The sequence below is a fragment of the Plecotus auritus genome (assembly GCF_963455305.1).
Source record: "Plecotus auritus genome assembly, chromosome: 8".
NCBI lineage: Eukaryota > Metazoa > Chordata > Mammalia > Chiroptera > Vespertilionidae > Plecotus > Plecotus auritus.
The window spans coordinates 86,817,858-86,832,609 of NC_137782.1; the positions used below are offsets into that span (position 1 = coordinate 86,817,858).

Genomic DNA, 14,752 nt, shown 5'->3' on the forward strand with positions numbered 1-14,752 from the left:
ATCCCTCCAACTGTCTCTTCCTCCGGTTACTTCTTTCTTCCTATCTCTATATGTGTAGCTCTATTAATAGTTTCCATAAACAGAGGGGCAGGGTCTCTTTCTCTGTACAAGCATTGTGGGATAGAGCTTATGAAACAAGTATGGCCATGATAGCTTCAGGACCAATGGGATTTTTGCTTTAGCAGATGTGAAAATGGAATTAAAACAACCAATTAAGTTAAAATGTGGGTTAGAGGTAGGTTTAGAATTAGGGTTAGGGCTAGGTTTAGGATTAAGCTTAGGATTAGAGCTAGGGTTAGTTCATTGGCTAGGGCTAAGGCTAGGCTTTGGTTTAGGTTGAGTATTATAGTTAAGACTAGAGATAGGGTTAGGATTAAAGTTAGGGCTAGGTGGAGCACTAGCATTAGGTTTAGGTTTATGGCTAAGGATATGGGTAGGTTTAGGTCTAGGTTTAGGATTAGATTTACAGTTAGGAATATGGCTATCATTATGATTGGGCTAGTGTTAGAGTTAGAGCTAGAACTAGGGTTAGGATTAGGATTAGGTTTTAGGCTTAGAGCTAAGACTAATGAGAATTTAAACAAAGAGATAGTAAGCATAAACAGGACATGGAAACTGTTTTTTAAAGCCATTCAGAAATTAAGAATATAATAACTGAAATAAAGAATATATTATACTAGAGGCCCGGTGCATGAAATTCATGCATGGGTGTGTGTGTGTGTGTGTGTGTGTGTGTGTGTGTGTGTGTGTGTCCCTCAGCCCAGTCTGTACCCTCTCCAATCTGGGACCCCTCGAGGGATGTCTGACTGCCCATTTAGGCCAGATCTCACCGGCCCGATCCCACCGGCAGTCAAAAATCCCTCTCACAATCCAGGACTGCTGGCTCCCAACTGCTCGCCTACCTGCCTGCCTGATTGCCCCTAACCGCTTCTGCCTGCCAGCCTGATCATCCCCTAACCACTCCCCTGCCAGCCTGATCGATGCCTAACTGCTCCCCTGCAGGCCTGGTTCCCCTCAACTGCCCTCCCCTGCAGGGCTGGTCCCCCCTAACTGCCCTCCCCTGCAGGCCTGGTCCCTCCCAACTGCCCTCCCCTGCTGGCCTGATTGCCCACAACTGCCCTCCCCTGCCGGCCATCTTGTGGCAGCCATCTTGTGTTCACATGGGGCGGCCATCTTTGACCACATGGGGGCAGCCATCTTGTGTGTTGGAGTGATGGTCAATTTGCATATTACCTCTTCATTATATAGGATTAAATCAACAGCAGATTAGATGAAGCAGAGGATTGAATCAGCTATTTGGAAGATAAGGTAGAAAATTCTCAATCAGAACAGCAAAAAGAAAAAGAAATGAGCCCAGCCAGCGTGGCTCAGTGGTTGAGTGTCGACCTATAAACCAGGAGGTCAGGATGGAATTCCCAAGCAGGGCACATGCCCAAGTTGTGGGCTTGATCCCAGAATGGAGCATGCAGGAGGCAACCAATCAATGATTCTCATCATTGATGCTTTTATGTCTCTCTCCCTCTCCCTACCCTCTGAAATCAATAAAAATATATCTTAAAAAAAGAAAAAGAAAATGGAAAAGAAATGAAAATAGGTTAAAGGGCCTCTGGTGTAACATCAAGTGTAGCACCATTTGCATCATAGAGGTTCCAGAAGAAGAGAGAGAGCAAAATATTGAGAACCTGTTTGAGCAAATAATGACTAAAAACTTCTCTAACCTGTTGAAGACAATAGAACTACAAGTCCGGCAAACACAGAGAGTCCAAATCAAGATGAGCCCAAAGAGGTTGACACCAAGACACATAATTAAAATGGCAAAGGTTAAGGACAAAGAGAGAATTTTAAAAGTAGCAAGAGAAAGACATTTACCTACAAGGGATTTTCACCTGATTTCTCAACAGAAACTATTCAGGCCAGAAGGGATTGGCACAAAATATTCAAAGTGATTATTAGGTAAAGACCTAAAATCAAGACTTCTCTACCCAGAGAAACTATCATTTAAAGTTAGAGAGATAAAGAGCTTCCCAGACAAGAAAAAGCTAAAGAAGTTTATCACTACAAGCCAATAATATAAGAAATGCTAAAGGGATTTAAGAAGAATAAGAAAAACCTAAATATGAATAAAAATGGCAATAACTACATACCCATCAATAATCACTTTCAATGTAGATGGGTTAAGTGTTCCAATCAAAAGATATAGAGTTGTGAAATGGATAAAAACACAAGATCCAAACATATGCTGTCTACAAGACACCCACTTCAGATTGAAACACACACACAAACTGAAAGTAAAGGGATGGAAAAGATATTTGATGCAAATAGAAACAAAAAACTGGTGGTAGCAACACTGATATCAGATAAAATAGAATTGAAAACAAAGGCTACAATAAAACACAAAGGAAAACATTTAATAATAATAAAGTGATTGATCCAACAAGAGCCTATAACCCTTGTAAACATTTATGCACCCAAACATAGGACACCTAGATATATAAAGCAAATATTGACAGAAATAGAGAGAAAGTAATAAAGTCGAACCTAACACAAAATTGTCATCAATGCATACATCCGTCTAACAGAAAATCAACATAAAACTTCAAACTTAAATGACACATTAGTCCAGATGGATTTAATTTATAGTTTTAGAATATTTCATCTCAAACCAGTACAATATTCATTCTTTTTAAGTGCACATGGAACATTTTCCAGGATAGACAACATGTTAGGCTTCAAAAGAAGTCTCAATAAATTTACAAAGATTTAAATCATACCAAACATTTTCTCTGACCATAATAGTATAAAACTAGAAATCAATTATAAGAGAAAACATAAAAACACACAAACACATGGAAGCTAAATAATGTACTAAACAATAATTAGATTAACAACAAAATCTAGGAGAAATTTAAAAATAACTTGGGATAAATGAAAATGAAAATACAATCACCCAAAGGCTATGGGAAACAGTAAAAACAGTACTACGAAGGAAACTCATAGCAATACAGGCCTCTATCTTTGTTTCTTGATGAGTCTGGCTAAAGGTTTATCAATATTTTTTAGCTTTTTCAAAAAAACCGCTCTATGTTGTATTATTTTTTACTCTGTATGTCATTTATTTCCACTCTGATCTTTTTCATTTCCTTCCTTGTACTTACTCTTGGCTTTTCTTGTTGTTCTCTTTTTAATTCTTTTAGTTGTGGGGTTAGAGTTTTTTGTTAGTTGTAGGGTTAGAGTTTGTTGGGGTTTTTTTTTGCTTCTTGAGGTAGGCCTGTAATGCTATGAAATTCTCTCTCAGGACTGATTTCACTGTGTCCCATAGATTTGGGGTTGTTTTGTGTTCATTTTCCTTTGCTTCCAAAAAGATTTTGATTTGTTCCTTGATTTCATTTGTAACCCATTCATTGTTTAATAAGATGCAATTTAGCCTCCATGTGTTTGAATGTTTTTGAGTGTTTTTTTATTGTACTTGATTTCTAGTTGTATGCCATTGTGATCTGAGAAGATGCTTGGTATGATTTCAATCTTCTTGAATTTATAGAGACTCATTTTGTGCCCCAACCTGTGGTCTGTCTTTGAAAATGTCCCATGTGCACTTGAGAAGAATGTATATTCTGCAGCTTTGGTAGGAAATGTTGTGTAAATGTCAATTAAATCCACCTCATCTAGTGTGTTGTTTAAGGTCACTCTTTCTTTGTTGATTTTTTGTCTGAAACATCCATCCAGTGATGTCAAAGGAGTGTTAAAGTCCCCTACTATGATCGTATTGTTGTTGATCTCTCCCTTCAAGTCCTCAAGCCCAGCCAGGGTGGCTCAGTGGTTGAGCATTGACCTATGAACCAGGAGGTCACGGTTTGATTCCTGGTCAGCACATATGCCCAGGTTGTGGGCTTGATCCCCAGTGGGGGGCATGCAGGAGGCAGCCGATCAATGATTCTCTCTCATCATTGATGTTCCTATCTCTCTCTTCCTCTCCCTCCTCTCTGAAATCAATAAAAATATTTTTTAAAAATTAAGTCTTCAAGAACTTTTAAATATATTTAAGTGCTCTTATATTAAGTGCACATATGTTTACCAGAATTATATCCTCTTGTTGGATGAATTCCTTTAGTATTATGTAGTGGCCTTTGCTTTGAAGTCTATTCTGTCAGGTATAAGTATTGCTACCCATTGTTTTATGTTTTTTTCATTTGCATGGAAAAAATTTTCCATCCTTTCACTTTTATCCTGTGTGAGTATTTTGTTCTGAGATGGGTCTCTTGTAGACAGCATATATATGGGTCATACTTTTTTTATCCATTCAGCTACCCTAAGGCTTTTTTTAAAAAATATTATTTTATTGATTTTTACAGAGAGGAAGGGAGAGGGATAGAGAATTAGAAAAATCAATGAGAGAGAAACATCGATCAGCTGCCTCCTGCACACCTCCTACTGGGGATGTGCCTGCAACCAAGGTACATGCCCTTGACCGGAATCGAACCTGGAACCCTTCAGTCCGCAGGCCGACACTCTATCCATTGAGCCAAACCGGTCAGGGCTACCCTATGTCTTTTTATTGGAGTATTTGAGCCATTTACATTTAAGGTTATTATTGATATGTACTTATTCATTGCTATTTTTATTCATTACGGCTATGTTCCTCTCTCTTTATTTCTTCCTCTTATTCCAGCCATTCCTTTAACATTTCTTGCATTGTAGGTTTGGTGGCAATAAGTTCCTTTAGCCTTTTTTTTTGGTCTTGGAAGCTCTTATTTCACCTTAACTTTTGAGTGATAGCCTGCTTGATAGAGTAGTCTTGGTTCTAGATCCTTGCTTTTCATTATTTTAAATGTGTCATGCCATTCTCTTCTGGCTTGTAGTGTTTCTGATTAGAAATCTACTGAGAACCTTATGGGATCTCCCTTTTAGGTCATTGATTGCCCCTCTTTGCTGCACTTAAGATTCTCTCTTTGTCTTTAATGTTTGCTATTTTTAAAATATGTTTTTATTGATTTCAGAGAGGAAGGGAGAGGGAGAGAGAAAAACACCAATGATGAGAGAGAATTATTGATTGGCTGCCTCCTGCATGCTCCACACTGGGGATTTAGCCCACAACCCGGCCATGTGCCCTGACAAGGAATCAAACCGTGACCTCCTGGTTCATAGATTGACACTCATCCACTGAGCCATGCCAGCTGGGCAATGTTTGCTATTTTAATTATGGTGTGTCTTGGTGTGAGTCTCTTTGGGTTCATCTTGATTGGTACCCTCTGTGATTCCTGAATTTGTATGGTATTTTCATTTACCAGCTTAGGGAAGGTTTCTGTCATTATTTTTTTATTTAAATTCTTTATTGTTGAAAGTACTACCTATGTCTCCTTTTCCCCCCATTGACCTCTCCCTGGTGTCATTATTTCTTCATACAGGTTCTCTATCCCTTGCTCACTTGCTTCTTCTTCTGGTACCGCTATGATGTAGATGTTGTTCTGTTTCATGTTGTCCAAAAGTTCCCTTAAACTGTCCTTAGGCTTTTTAAGTATTTTTCTTTTTGCTGCCGTGATTGAGTTGTGTGTTGTTTTCACCTTGTCTTCTAATTCACATATTCAATTCTCTGCCTCTTTTAATTTCTTCTGGTGCCTTCTTGATGTCATGTATAGTATTCTTCATTTTTGCCTGGTTCTTATTCATAATTTCTATGTCTTTTTCTCATTTTGATGTAGTTCCCACTAAGTGTTTTGTAGTTTCCATTGAGTTCCTTGCAGTTCTCACTAAGTTCCTTGAGCATCTTTATAACTATTAATCTGAACTCTATGTTTGATAACTTGCTTACCTCCATCTCATTTAGGTCTTTTTCTGGCAATTCCTCCTTTTCTTTAATTTGGGGGTTGTTTCTTTGTCTCCCCATTATAGTTGTCTCTTTGTGTTTGTATCACAAGATATACTTGCTCTGACTTCCAGTCTTCATGGGGTGGGCTTTTGTATTAAATGTCCTAGGGGTCCCAGTGGGGAGATCTCCTTGTACTACTGAGCTGTGTGCTCTAGGAGTGACCCTTTTGTGGATTATTTGGCCTATCCTGTTATAGTTGGGTCTTGATTATTGTTGTCCCACTCATGGGTGGGCTCTTCTCTCAGGCTGGCTGGCTGTAAGGATTAACCATATCATGCAAGGTGCTGACAGGGCAAAACCAAACCAAACCAAACAAACAGGAACATACAAAAGATCCTGACAACAACAGCAAAAACAACCACAAAAGAAAAGAGAACATGAATAATAAACAAAACAGAACGAGAAAAAAAGATAATATTACTAAAAGTAAAATAAAAATTATGAAAATATTGGAAGAGAAAAGGGGCAGAAAAAATATTCTGAAAAGAAATAAGACAGAGCAAAACATAAGAGTAGAGAGTAAGGAAAGGAAAACGATTAAAAAAAGACAAGAAGACAGAGGAAGAAAGGAAGAAAGGAAGGAAAGAAGGAAGGAAGGAAGGAAGGAAGGAAGGAAGGAAGGAAGGAAGGAAGGAAGGAAGGAAGAAGTTATGCAAAGGTAAAATGAAGAGAGAAAAAGTTAAAGTGAAAAAAAAAAACGGAAGAGAAAAAGTAAGAAATTTAGGAAGACCAGTAAGAGATATGAAAGGAACAAGAGAGAAAAGATAAAAAATATTAACAATAATAATACCAAAGCAATATAGAAGAAAATATTGAAAAAGAGAAAAAAAAAAGCCAGCCAAGTAAAGATCATCTAGACAGATTCTGAAGTCTGAGGCTCACTGTTTTGTATACTGATTCCAGGCCTCCTGGGAGGCTCTTGTTTTGTTAGCTCATGTCTGGAGCTAAGTTTGGCTCTTGGTGTCCTATTGTAGCTGTGGTTGGTCTGAGGCTCTCTGAGGTCGGCCTCTACTTGTTAGCTACTCTGCCTCCCCCATGAGGTTGCCTGGGCTTCCTCCAGTGTCTTCTGAAGAGAGTCTTCTGGGTGGAGCCAGGCTAGCATAGCTAGGGCTAGTGGGCCCCTCTTAGAGATTACCGTGTCAGGCGCTCAGTGAGGGCTAATTAATCTTTGCTTCAAAGACAGACTCCTCAGTCTCTACCGCATTGTCCAACTCTAGTTCCCCCTAAGGTTCAAGTTGAATATAGCCTGCCGCCTTTTCTGCAAAAGTTTCAGCTGCCCTGGGCTCAGTGGGTTGATCCAAAGGGATTCTGGTTGAGAATGTTGCCTGCCCAGCCCACAGGAGGGGGCTAAGCATTTACTCCTAGTCCTAGGCAATAGTCTCTGAGGGTCTTACTCTTAGAATGTTCTGCTTTGAGTTGTTCTTAGAATGTTCTGCTTTGAGTTGTTTTCCTGACCCTTACTGACTGCACCCAGCGAGGGTTATCCAAGGGCTTCAGAGAGTTCATCTAAACTCTTTCCTGTTGGGGGCGGTGTTCCCAGAATGCAGCAGGGGGATCTGAGCTCCACCCCTGAACTCACAGGTCGCTGGGATCAGCCTCCCCACAGTGCAGTCGCAAAGCCCAGCTCTCCCTAGTCCATCTCTCCAATGTAAGCCTTCCTGGGGGTTACTGGGGGATGCTGTAAACAAACAAACAAACAAACAAACAAACACCCTTGCTCTGTGAGGACCCAGCACCCTTGTGCCACAGATTCAAGCAGAAGCGGTTGCAAAGTCAGCCCGAGGCAGGACTCCAATCTCTCTGCACAACTGATCTCAGTAAAGCTGGAGCTGAGAATCCTTGCATTGCTCACGCTCCCAACTCTCCTCCGTGTGGCTCAGAAATCCCTACTGCCACAGGATGGATCAGTCCACATGGCTCCAACGGGAGAAAACTTTGCACCCAATTTCACCCAAGCCTCTCAGCCCAGCACCGGCTCCAGGAGTGCTCCCCCTTTCCACAACTCCCCCGCTCTTACCAATTTCTACGTTGTTTCTTCAGTGCTCCTTACACAAAATATGTCAAATTAGCTACACTTCTCTTCTTTTTTCAAGCCAACCACATAGCATTTTAGCTGTAAATCCAGTCCATGGCTGGGAGAAAGGGCACAAAGCCCCCCTTTATGCTGCAAGCACCTTGCCTCCCATCCTATGAAAATAGTTTTAAACTTGTAGACCCCTGAAAAAGTTTCAGGGAACCCCAGGTTCCCGGAACCCCACTTTGAGGACTAGTGGTCTAACAAAATTTCCACACAGGTTGTTCCCTTCAGTGTTGTTTTTTGTAAAGGGGAGTATTGGAACAATTACATCTCTGTCAACAAAGGTTAAATAAACTGTAGAACATGATACTATGAAATACTGTGCTAATTCTGTGTTAAAAAGAGGGAGGGAGGGAGGCCCTAGCTGGCTTTGCTCAATGGATAGAGCGTCTGCCTGTGGACTGAAAGGTCCCAGGTTTGATTCTGGCCAAGGGCACATGTCTGGGTTGCAGGCTCAATCCCCAGTGTGGGGCGTGCAAGAGGCAGCCAATCAATGATTCTCTCACATCATTGATGTTTCTATCTCTCTCTCCCTCTCCCTTCCTCTTTGAAATCAATAAAATATATTTTTTTTAAAAAAAAGAGGGAGGGAGGTTGAGAGGTGGCTGATATGGATAGATAGTTCTCTAAATTACATGGCCATGAAAAAAAAAAGCCAGAAGAACACATAATATTAAAAAAGCCAGAAGAACACATAATATATTATTTCTGTAGAAACCTGCCATAAGACAGTAATATTTTTGGTGGGTACATACACATATTTATAAGTACATAGAAAATGTATGGAAAGATCCACATCAAAGTGATATCAGTAGCCAATAGAAGCAGTAGAGGGGTGTACCATTTTAAAATTTGTAATTAAGAAAATAATTACAAATTATTTTCTGCTCTGCTCTCTTTGTTTTACCCACTTTATTAGAGACCTATATAAAAAAACTTAACCAAGACTTTGTGATATTTCCTTAAGCCTGAAGTGTATGTCATCACTGCTTATTATCCAGAGTGATTTAAAATGAGGATTCAATTCCAAAACCGTTTAGGAAGCTGACAATCAGAGGCTGGGGTGTCTGTCAAGTTAGATTTGTTCTTGAAAGGTTCCCCAGGCCACTGTTCCCCAACTTGGGCAGAGTTGAGCCAGGACAGAGCCTTCCATCTTCTGCTCTTTGCCATCTCAGGCACACACACAGGGGCTGGAGTGCATGCCCTACGTCTCCCGACACTTGGGAATAATGCGACATCCCAAGCGTCAGGAGTTGTGGGGATCCTGTATGGGTCAGCATGGAGTCCTTGGAAGACTGTGTGTGTGTGTGTGTGTGTGCGTGTGTAATTATATGTGCAAAAAACACGAGATGGGCACTGTGTTAGGAGCTGTGTCTGGCTGCGTCTCAGGGCCACGACTCAGCATGTGCCCCCTAAAAGTGCCCATCACTTCACAAATGCCCTTTCTATAGCGTGTCCTGTTTCTGACCAGGCACTTATTACCTTAGACTACATGGAACTGGCAGTTGCTAGATGCCCACCCGCTGCCTGTTACTGGGCACAGTGGAAGTCTATGTTTCCTGGCCTCTCCTGCAGTTAGGGTGGCGCCAGTGACTGGGGTTTGAAACAATTATTTCTTCTGAAAGTCATCTATACATTTCTAGGCCTGGCCGTGAGCATCTGTACATTCCTCTTTGCTGTCCCTGCTTACCCAGGGACAGAAGAAGGCAGGAGGCTGGCAGAGGGCTCTGAGCAGACCCAAGAAAACAGGCTCAGCAGGAGCCAGGAGTCCTATGGAAGGCCTCCTGGTGAACAGCTGATCATACCAAGGTATGAGGAGGGAGCAAACTTCAACTGGGGTAAGCAAGGTGTGGTGGTTGTCATAACAGCTAGTAAAAATGACATCGACAAATTCTCCATGTGTAGCTGGATTTTGAAAATATTCATGAAGGAAATTATTATGAGGATGACGTCAAGGTGACTGCTTGGATAGATTGGTGTCAATGACAGAGCTGGCATTTTGCTTATAATGGGGTAAGGTCCATGTTTGTTTGGTGCTAGTGGTGACAGCAGAAATGGGGGAATGGCAGTGGGGAACAGTGTCAACTCATGGGGCTAATGTCTGTGGCTATGATGGAGAGAACGGAGGGGTGGCAGATGTGATGCTGGTGTGCAGGCCATGATGGGTACTAAGGGTGGTGTTAATGTGACATCCCAGTGTTACTCCGTACTGGGTTGGCCAGTAGGGAGGGGAGACTGTGTCAGTGGTCATGGAGAGCTGGCTCTGTGGCTGACTGTGGTCCTAAAGGGGACAGTGGTGGTGGGAGACATTGATGATGGGGTTGGTGACTGTGGAGTGGGTGGTTCTGTGGTGGAAGCTTTGCTGGCCTGAAATAGAGAACATGGGAGTGGTGGAAATGACAAATACACGTCCCCAGTGGGCCTGTTTTCCTAGGGCTCTTGTGTCCATTCTTTATTCACCTGGGAAATTCCTGCTTGGCCACTGAAGTTCCCTTCACTCCTTCCACCCTCAGGGGAATCATCACCTGCATTGATGACACTGGGCTTCCCAGGCTCCTAACAGGTTCTCACTGGACCAAGCCACTCAGTCAACAGGATCAAGGCCTATAATAATCATTACACTAGACCTGTGGCTGCACATGTTGATCCCAGGAAGGAGAAGCGGCAGAATTTATGGACATCCCATGTGGGGACTTGGATGCGGAAGAGCCTTAGTTCCAGGGGGCCCAGGACGTTTCTAAGGGAGCACTTTTCAGATGTGGAAGGGGACCTGTCTGGGATCATGCCTATGAAGTGACTGCTGGGGCCCCTGGAACTGTGTTCTCCTCCATACATTGCAGGGAGAACAGTATCTTCCTCAGGGTTTTTTCAGGGTGCACTGTGAAGTGCTTCACATAGGGCCTTGCACATACAATGTCCCAAATAAGTCATGCCATCTTTTACCATTGTCATCATTAGGCAGCAGTGGTTCAGCTGATTCCTAATGCAGACAAATTACAGACTCTCAGCTGTGGGCTCCATCGAATTGAGAATATGTGTTATATTTGCCCTATTGATATAACAATTAAATTTTTCATTTAGTTGCCAAAAGTTGACAAATTCAGAGATCCCACATAAAAATCTAGATTTCCAATCTCTCTAGAGGAATGGAATACAGGGCACCTAGGTCCACATCTCCACATGGCAGCCTTTGGCTGGACCTCTTTGGATGGAACATGGGCTCTCTGATTTGCCACATTCTCCACAACTCCCTACTGTCCATCCCTCATCCACAGTTTGGGGGTCCTATTCCAGCTTCACCTCTGTGGACCAGTGCCCTTCAGTGGCACACTATGCTCACTGGATTTCCTAGTGGCACCTTCTGAGCTACGGGACCACCACATGGAACTCCTTGAGGGAGAGACCTTGGTGTAATTATATTTTATTTAGGTTGGCCAGTCACAGACCTAAATGTTAGCTTGTACAGTGGGGGAAAGTTTAATTTAACTGCTCGGCACCAGAATTCCTCTGAGGGAGAGAAGCGTCTTGTTTGAAGAATCTGTTGAATGGGGTAGAAGTGGGACCCCAGAGTTTGCAGGTGTCTGATGTCAGCACTTGGCAGGGAGTTTTTTTCCATGAGAAATGGAGTAATCTGATGTTTTGTTTCTGAAGAAGAGGGTAGAGGGGAAATAAAGGAGAGAGAAACTAGTGCGGGAGTTGGGGCCAAGTGAACCCAGATGGCCCCAGGGCCAGATGCCAAGGCTGTTTGGGAATGGTGAAGTGCCTTTTAGTGTATGTCTGTTGCAGAGATGACCATGCCCTTGTCAGTACTTCCTGTCTGTTCACTGCTGTGTTGTAAGATAAAGTTGTTTATGGTTTTGGGATTATTTTTGGAATTTGATGTGCAATTGGCCTGGGCTGCCTAGGATGGTCCATGTGGGAAGCTGGTACTACTAGAGAAGGGAGGGTGTGAGAACTGGTGTCCTGGGACCTGCAGGCACTGGAGAAAGGCTCTGGATGTTCAAATTGTGGAATTGGAGTTGGCTGGTTGGAAGGAAGTGGGACAGCCCATTTTAGTAGGAGCTTGGGGGACAGAAAAGCACCAATTGATATCTGGTAAAAAAAAAAAAAAAAAATGAACCCAGGTTTCCAGAAGGTACTGAAAGGAAAAAATAAAATATCTGAGCTTGGATAAAATGGCTGAGCAGCCAGTTTATTTCAAGTTACTGGTGGTACTGGCTGATCAGGGCTGGTGGAGTCTGGACAGGAGCTCAGGCCTGGCCACTTGGCCTGAAGAACGACTCTAGGAGCAGGGGCTCTCTGGCAGTGCACAGTATACCTGCCAAGAGAGCCAGGCCCATTATGACCACAACAACCAGTGCCACATCCCACCAGACCCATGGATAGGCCCAAGGTTTCTGTAGCTGCCAGCCGCAGTTGCCCAGCTCATAGCCTGTGAGCTGGCCCAGTGGGTGGAGGGCGGCAAAGCTGGGGCTGGCACAGCGGACATCCAGCAGGGCCTCTGGTGTGTGGTCCTCCAGCCAGAGGTGCAGGTAGGTGAGGCTGCAGTCACAGTGCCAGGGGTTCTGTGTCACGTCGAGTGTCTGCAGCTGGACCAGGTGGTCGAAGGCGCCGGGAGGCACAGAACGAAGGCTATTATTTGCCAGCAGGAGGTGGCGGGTGTGGGCTGGCAGGGCAGGCAAGGATGTTAGCCCTCGTCCCCTGCAGTCCACCCACAGCCCCATGGTTTCCAGGGCCTGGCAGGTGCATGGTGCTGGGCAGTCCTTTGTGGCTTCTGCGGTAGCCCAGAGCAGGAACAGGGCCCCCCAGGCAGGCATTGTGCAGGCTGGCTGTGGGGAGAGTGGCTGTGAGGTGAGGGAGGGATTGGTACCCTGCACCCCATCCCAAGAACCAGTGGGTACCATAGGAACAATGGTATCTGACCCGTGAAACTGCAGCTGTGAAGATGGAAGGAAGTGAACTGTGCCCAACTTAGGCCTGGCTGACCCTCACTGAACACTCAGAAGGCAAGACAGTAGGGGAGGGAGCAGGGGTAACTTTGGAAGAGGACAGGACTTCAGGAAGTGGGGGGAGCAGGTCCCTGCTCCATGGTTTACAGTCCTGGTCCTTGACCCGTAGGGCTGGGAAAGGCTGCTCCCAGCCTCCCTGCCTAAGCCTGGGGTTAAGACAAAGGTGTGGCCTTCACAGACCACACCTCATCCCACCAATTCCAAACAGCTTGTCATGATGAAGTGAACTCTTATGTGGTACTCAATGTAGAAACCAGCACAAGGATACTGAGGTGGGGGCGGGAAGGGAACCCAGAAGGAGCTCCCTCTAAAAGCCCCTCATCCAGGCTTGGGCAACTGAGGCCCAGAGACAGAGTGATTTGTGCAGGGTCACACAGTAGCCTGTGTCAGAAACCAGACTCAAACTCAGGTCTCATGAGCCCAGGTTTTCTGCCTGATTCACTGCCTTGCCTCCACAACTGTTTCCCCCCTTTCTAAGGCAAGCTCTTTCCAACCCCCAGGGCCTGGCACATGGCAGACTTTCAATGACTATTCATTGAATAAACCAATGAATCTTGACTTAGCCAATGAACAGGTGTCTCAGAGTGAAGGCCCCCCACCCAACCCCATCTTCTAGAAGGGAGCGCAAAAGTGGGCATAGAAGTAAGACTTGACAACCTGCCTCCTCACCACCTGGGAGGAAGCCCTGGTGTGGGAGGCAGTGCTGGGTAATGAGGGCTTCTTACCTTCCAGGCCTGCAGTCCAGTTCCCCTTTCTGTGACCTGAACTGTCCTGGTTGAGGCTGAGGTAGCAGTTCTATGTAAATCAGCTGATGGTGGCCATGCGTGAGAGGGAGGAAGGAAGTGATAAAAATAGCCTGGCTTATCCCCTGCATGCAGCCCTGGAGGGCCTATCTCCAGAGGCAGGGGGGCCTGGGGTCCTAGTGCCTTGGGCACAGAAGCCTAGGTCAACTTGAGTGTGCAGAAGGGGTCCCATAGTGCATCCCACTGTACCACCAGTGCCCAATGAGCCTTAGGGCAGGGTCTGGGGGAGGACCAAGGAGACCCTACTTCTGGACCCAGGTGGTGGGGAGGGCTTCTAGAAGGAGGAGACCCTGGAAATGAGTGTCTCTGCTGGTTGTTCCTTTAAATCTCAGTTTTCCTTATCTGGAAAATGGGAGCAATAAACCTTGTCCTATTTGCCTCAGAGATGTGGTTTGGGCAGCAACCATGGACAGGTCAAGAATTCTATTCGGGAAGGTGATTTAGTTTTAATAAACTGAGTTTATTAAGCAGGTGATTTAGTTTCTATAAACAGAGCTCTTGCCAGAGAGGCCCAGGAGTGGAACCCAGAGTGGGAGCCTGCTGAGAAGAAGAAGGGGTCCTTCTGGCTATCTCCCATGGTGATGGCCAGTGTCAGCCAAAAATGCCAAACTCAAGAAGAGGGTCCTGGGCTCCCAGCCTAGAGGCACTTAGAATGGTTTAGGGCTGGAGAGGGAAACTGAGGTGCAGAGCATCTGTGCTGCCAACTGAGGCCACACTGGAGCTTGAGCAGGGCCAGATGCTACCCCACCTAGGATGGGGGAAACCTGAAAGTTCTACAACTGATGTTTGCTTTTAAAGCAGGATGACAACACTAGAAGTTACAGGGCAAGGAAAGTCAAGGGCAAAGGGCTATGGAGTGCTTTAAACACTCCATTTATACACTAAACCCACAGGAATATCCCTTATGTTTGCAACCGAGTGTGGTTTTTTTAATCTTCTAAAGTGTTCTGCAACTCCTAACCCTCTTCAACGAATGGAGTTGATATCATTCGTGTGTTTG

General features: G+C 44.4%; 1 protein-coding gene across 1 annotated transcript; it reads right to left on the minus strand.

Annotated features, from left to right (window-relative positions):
* Positions 1-12,108: 12,108 nt before the first annotated feature.
* On the minus strand, positions 12,109-13,716 carry GP9 (glycoprotein IX platelet). Its single transcript, XM_080684598.1, has 2 exons — positions 13,675-13,716; positions 12,109-12,769 (listed from the first exon to the last, which is right to left on the minus strand). Exon 2 carries the CDS (start codon positions 12,755-12,757, stop codon positions 12,191-12,193), a length of 567 nt encoding a protein of 188 aa, XP_080540724.1. The 5' UTR covers positions 12,758-12,769; positions 13,675-13,716; the 3' UTR covers positions 12,109-12,190.
* Between the last annotated feature and the right edge of the window lie 1,036 nt (positions 13,717-14,752).

Coding starts and splice junctions, on each gene's coding strand:
- GP9 (XM_080684598.1), bottom strand. CDS start 12,757: ATGCCTGCCTGGGGGGCCCTGTTCCTGCTCTGGGCTACCGCAGAAGCC.